Source organism: Plecotus auritus (genome assembly GCF_963455305.1).
Source record: "Plecotus auritus genome assembly, chromosome: X".
Taxonomy (NCBI): Eukaryota; Metazoa; Chordata; class Mammalia; order Chiroptera; family Vespertilionidae; genus Plecotus; species Plecotus auritus.
In genome coordinates, this window is record NC_137784.1 from 145,917,968 (window position 1) to 145,923,967 (window position 6,000).

The following is a 6,000-nucleotide window of genomic DNA, read 5'->3' on the forward strand; positions in this document are numbered from 1 at the left end:
ACAGAAGATGTCAAGAACATTTAGTCTGTTATATCTGCCACAGTTAGTCCCCCCACCCCCAACAGAAGATGAAATCTGATTACAGAGGACTGAGCAATGAAAGCTCAACTGGAATTAGAGACAGCTGTCTCTAAGGGTCAACCCTGGCAATACACACTGCAAAAAGAGACCTTTTGAACTGCACTCCTCTGCAGAATAAATGAAGTCCATTTATCAACATGGTTCCTAAATCAGATTCAAATCTCTGGCCGTTGTCACTTACCTAAAATTTCGAACCACAAATCTCTGACCATTTCTAAGAGCTGCATTGTTCAACAGGATCCTGAAATTAAACAGCATCTTCTTTTGCTACTAGGAAGGACGATTCTATGCGTCTGAAAATGCTTCACCAAAGTAGACAGTGGGGTCCACTCAAAAGCTAAGAATGCTTTTGATTGCAGTGAGAGCAAAGGTAATATTATCCTTCAACTACCTTATCAAATCCCTCTGTTTAGAGATATTGCAGGGCAGAGTTCAGGGGTATTTGAACTTTAAGCCAAGCTTCACCACCACTGTGTGGTGGGTTGTTTGTTTTTTTAGAAAAAAATCCTGACTCTTTTGGTGCCCAGACTTCTCGTTTTTATAATATACTTATGCTGTCACATACTTATACAAAATTAATTGACAAGAACTCACTGAGCATGTAATATATGCACGGCACTACAGTGCTAGCTGGTGTGAAGACACATATAAATAACTCATTCAGAAAAATGTGAATTGGCAGTGCCAAAACCCAGAGGTAGACATGACAGCCCTCAATATTTCCAGTGATATCATCTTCCTATCTCTAATTCCAAGCCTTTACACAAAAACAAATGGAAAGAAGTACAGAAAGAAGTGCCCTGGAATCTTTTAGTTTTAACTTTATTTTATTTTATTATTTTATTTTATTTTTTCATGGCAAGAAGCTGGAGGTCCCATTGTGTCTTGCACATAGTACATCTTCAATAAATCAGTAGATGCCTATTAATTATACCAGGAACTCAGAATCAGTACAAGTGGGGAGGGTAGTTCCATATGCTTTTCCCCTGGCATCCTCTCCAGATCACTAAGGGGCCATTCAAAGCTTCACATTAATTCATCCACCTACACTTACAAATTGGATGTTTTCAAAATCTATTCTGTTAGATACTTGTTTAGGCTAGAATTTCAGAGGATGAAGATTATCTCATCTTTGCAGAATTTACAGTTCAATTAGGGCAGTGGTCGGCAAACCGTGGCTCATGAGCCACATGCGGCTTGTGAGCCACGGTTTGCCGCTCTGTTGACTAATGAGTTTGCCGACCACTGAATTAGGGTGATAAGATTTGTAACTAAATATCCATAACAGGAGCCCATAGAAGAGGCCCAGAGGAAGTGCTACCACATCATAGGAAAGGGGAAATGCTTTAAGCTGGAAAGGGAAGAAGGCAGGAGAAGAGGGAAATGGGTAGGGGCTGCCTCTTCTGGTCAATTTATTCAACTTTAGCAAACTCAGGTAAGCACTTGCTAGAAGTTTATGTAATGCAAGAAAAATGTTATTTAAAAACCAACTATGGCCACTTCAAGGGCAGGGATGGTTGTGATATCATAATATCATCAGGGAAATAAATCCGGACAAGATTCCCTTCTACTTACAGAGGCTGATGTGGGATAAAGAGCAAGAAAGACCTATTTCTAAGGAAACCAAGATGGCGGCATAGGTAAGCACCTAAACTGCTGTCTCGCACAACAATTTCAAAACTACAACTAAAAGACAGAACGGACACCATCCAGAACCACAGGAAAGCTGGCTGAGTGAAAATTCTATAACTAGAAGGAAAGAGAAAAGCTCACAGAGAATTGGAGGTACGGCAAAGGGTCTTTGTGCGCACAGAGAGGAAGGGCAGCTGAGAGCCTGGCTGACTTTCTCTGGTGGAAGGGGGAAGGAAGCCCCCGACCGCACTGAACCCCAGTTCTGACTGCACTGAACCCCAGTTCTGAGCGAGCCCCTGGGGACCCACGCTCTTACGGGGGGAGCCTGGACTCTCGGGCAGAGACTCGGGAGCCGGGGAAGGCAGAAGTCTGAAGGTGCGCGCGTGCCAGTGTGCACAAAGGCTGCGGAGGTTGCCACAGGCTTTCCCTAGTGTAAGGGAGTTGGAGGCTCCTGACTGCACTGAGCCCCAGTTCTGACTGCACTGGACCCCAGTTCCAGGCAAGCCCCTGGGGACCCACGCTCTTGTGGGGGGAGTCTGGACTCTCGGGCGGAGACTCGGGAGCCGGGGAAGGCAGAGGTCTGAAGGCGCGCATGTGCGTGCAAGGGCAAGGCTGACGGGAAGCCAAGACTGAGACTCCACCCCATCCACGCTGAGCACAGAGGCTATTGCAATTTGGCAAGTCTAATCCTATAAGGCTGTCTCCAGCACCGAACTTCTCCCAGCATAGACACAGCTGATCCTTACAGCCAACTGGCCTGGAGGTCAATTCTTCCCAGTGATACCAACAACAATCAAGACTTAATTACAACAAGGCTGTACACACAGTCCACAAAGGGGTGCACCAAGAGTGTCCACCTCAGGTTAACTGGGGAGGCAGACCCACTGGGCCATATTGGAAACCTAGCACACAAATATACCGTACCAACTCAGGGAAGCAGTGAACATGCGGCATCAAAGAATCAGATCACAAACGAAAGAAATGGAGGAAAAAAAATGACTGGATATAGAATTCAAAACCACGGTTATAAGGCTTTTCAAGAATATCCTAGAAAAGGCTGATAAATATAACGAGACCCTCGAAGATATGAAAAAGGACCAACTAGAAATTAAACATACACTGACTGAAATAAAAAATATTATACAGAAACCCAACAGCAGACTAGAGGAACACAAAAATCAAGTCAAAGAATTGAAATACAAAGAAGCAAAAAACACTCAACTGGAAAAGCAAAAAGCAAAAAAAAAAAAAAAAAATCCAAAAAGTTGAAGATGGTGTAAGAAGACTCTGGGACAACTTCAAGCGTACCAACATCAGAATTATGGGGGTGCCAGAACAAGAGAGAGAGCAAGATACTGAAAACCTATTTGAAGAAATAATGACCAAAAACTTCCCCCACCTGGTGAAAGAAATAGACTTACAAGTCCAGGAAGCACACAGAACCCCAAACAAAAGGAATCCAAAGAGGACCACACCAAGACACATCATAATTAAAATGCCAAGAGCAAAAGACAAAGAGAGAATATTAAAAGCAGCAAGAGAAAAACAGTTAGTTACCTACAAGGGAGCACCCATACGACTGTCAGCTGATTTCTCAACAGAAACTATGCAGGCCAGACGGGAGTGGCAAGAAATATTCAAAGTGATGAATAGCAAGAACCTACAACCAAGATTACTCTACCCAGCAAAGCTATCATTCAGAATTGAAGGGCAGATAAAAAGCTTCACAGATAAGAAAAAGCTAAAGGAGTTCATCACCACCAAACCAGTATTATATGAAATGCTGAAAGGTATTCTTTAAGAAGAGGAAGAAGAAAAAAGTAAAGATAAAAATTATGAACAACAAATACATATCTATCAACAAGTGAACCTAAAAATCAAGTGAATTAAAAACCTGAGGAACAGAATAATCTGGTGAATATAATAGAATCAGGGGCATAGAAAGGGAGTGGACTGATAATTCTCAGGGGGAAAGGGGTATGGGGGGTTCATGAAGAGACTGGACAAAAATCATACACCTATGGATGAGGACAGTGGGGGGGAGGTAAAGGCAGAAGATGGGGTGGGAACTGGGTGGAGGGGAGCTATGGGGGGAAAAAGGAGAAACAATTGTAATAATCTGAATAAAGATTTATTAAAATAAAAATAAAAAAATAAAAAATAAAATGCATGAAAAAAAAAAGAGCAAGAAAGACCAACATTTCCAAACCTTTGCCAAGTCTTCTGCTCTGAAAAGAATATTTCAGGCAGTGGCAAGTGTTTGAAAAGGCATGGAGGTAAGAAGTTGTACAGTGAATGATCCAAGTGAGAGCACAGATGGATACTTTGTTTGAAAAGACCATTAAACATTGTTTAAGAGGCAAAATTGGCCAGCTGTTGGATAGGATTCAGAGAACAAAATTAGTCTATGTAATACAGGGAAGGAAACTGAATGTTTGCAGGGAGACTGAGGGAGAAGAAGTCAAACTGCATGCTAATGTAAAGTCCATATCTTCAGTCAACTGTGCTACCTACACAGACAACTCATATGAGCAATGATGTTTGGGGGAAAATCAAAAAGTGTCTGCAGTGCTATGGTAGAGAATGTGGGCAGCACTTCTGAGATGTCAAAGCAATTCACAAACCCTCATAATTCTATGAAGGTAGGCACTCAGTCCACCAGAAGGATTAAAAATAAAACCTAAACCACCCATAACCCTCAGAGATATTGGAAGAGACAAGTGGGATGAGGTTAAAGGCAATTTCACTGAATCTCAAAATATATCTCAACTGAAATCACTTTACACGACTCCTCTAATTCCTCTTCATCTGCCAGGTTTGGCTCCCTACCTAGTGTCCATTCAGCCCTCCATTTACTCACATTTCTCTGCTGCAAACAATTATGTAACCATGATAAGCCAGGTTTCTATGATGGGTGGGGTCTAAGGGATATAGTGATAAATAGGAGTAATGAGTCCCTTCCCACGTGGAGTTCACCATTTGAAATGACTCCACAGCACTACTTCTGTATGTCTCCTCTGACCCCATGCATTCTAACCAAGGTGTAGGGGCTTGTTCCCTGCTCCCTTGCTTCAGGCCCCATGGGACCTCCAGTGTGGCTTGCTCCTCATCCAGCTTCCAGCATCAGGAGTAGGAGTAGGGGTTAGATGGAGTTCTTGGAGAAGGTGGCACTAATCCTTGATGTACTGGGAAGAATTAGGAAATTGTCAAACTAGAGGGACCAACAAAGGGATATTACAGCAAAGGAAGGAACTTGAGAGTAGATCCAGAGGAAGGAACAAATAGGGTGTGTGGAGTAGCAACAAATGATTCACAATTGTAAGTATAGATTAATCCCATCATTGACCATTTAAATGAAGCCATGCCACCACCAAGCAAATTATTTAAAAAAAACACACACCAGAAAACCATGAGTGTCTATGTCTTATTCATATACCCTTTGCATTGTCTTCCCCTACATAATTTCCACTTCTTATGCAAGCAACCACAGCTGTCTACCTTAGGATAAACTCCCCATACTCCTCACCCTTGTGTGGGCAACCATAAGGCATGTTTTACTCACTCTCCCAGTGGAACTGGGCCTCAATTGCCCACAGTAGAAACCTGCTCATCAATGTGCCCTGTATTGCCCTAGCTGGCTTGGCTCAGTGGATAGAGCATCAGCCTGTGGACTGAAAGGTCCCAGGTTCAATTCCCGGTCAAGGGCACATGCCTGGGTTGCGGGCTTGATCCCCAGTGTGGGGCATGCAGAAGGCAGACAATCAGTGATACTTTCTCATCATTGATGTTTCTATCTATCTCCCTTCCTCTTTGAAATCAATAAAAGCATATTTTTTAAAATGTGCCCTGTATTAGCTGTCTTCCCTTCATAGTGTCACTACCTCACTCCCCTACCAGTGCTTCTTTGGATTATCTTCCCAATAAACCACTTGAACTCAAATCCCTTTATCAATGTCTGCTTCTGTGGGAACTCAATCTTTGCCCAGGTCTACCTTCTCAACATTTTTTTCTATGCTCCCTTGCTTCTCTTCTTGTTCTCTTCTCTTAGGCCCTCTTATCTCTGATTTGGTACCTGGGATTTCAGTGTCAACATCTTTGTCCCCTTATCATAAGGAACCCTCACTGTCAGATTTAGTCCTGGTTACTGTGCAACTGGTGGTGTGCTGATAAATGTTTAATAACCAGCTCTTCAAAAAGGAAAAAGGCTTTGATTTGCAGCATTGACTGATTTGTCTTGCGTAAAAGTTCCTACCATGCCATGGTCAGCTTTAAGCTACCATAGTGACA

General features: G+C 42.8%; 1 protein-coding gene across 1 annotated transcript in view; it reads right to left on the reverse strand.

The window, feature by feature from the left end:
- OTC (ornithine transcarbamylase) overlaps nucleotides 1-503 on the reverse strand; it is a 62,473-nt gene extending 61,970 nt beyond the window's left edge. Inside the window, exon 1 of the mRNA XM_080652331.1 lies at nucleotides 263-503. Within this exon, the coding sequence (XP_080508457.1) occupies nucleotides 263-339 (77 nt within the window). The 5' untranslated portion in view covers nucleotides 340-503. The remainder of the gene's footprint in view (nucleotides 1-262) is intronic.
- Nucleotides 504-6,000: the final 5,497 nt, after the last annotated feature.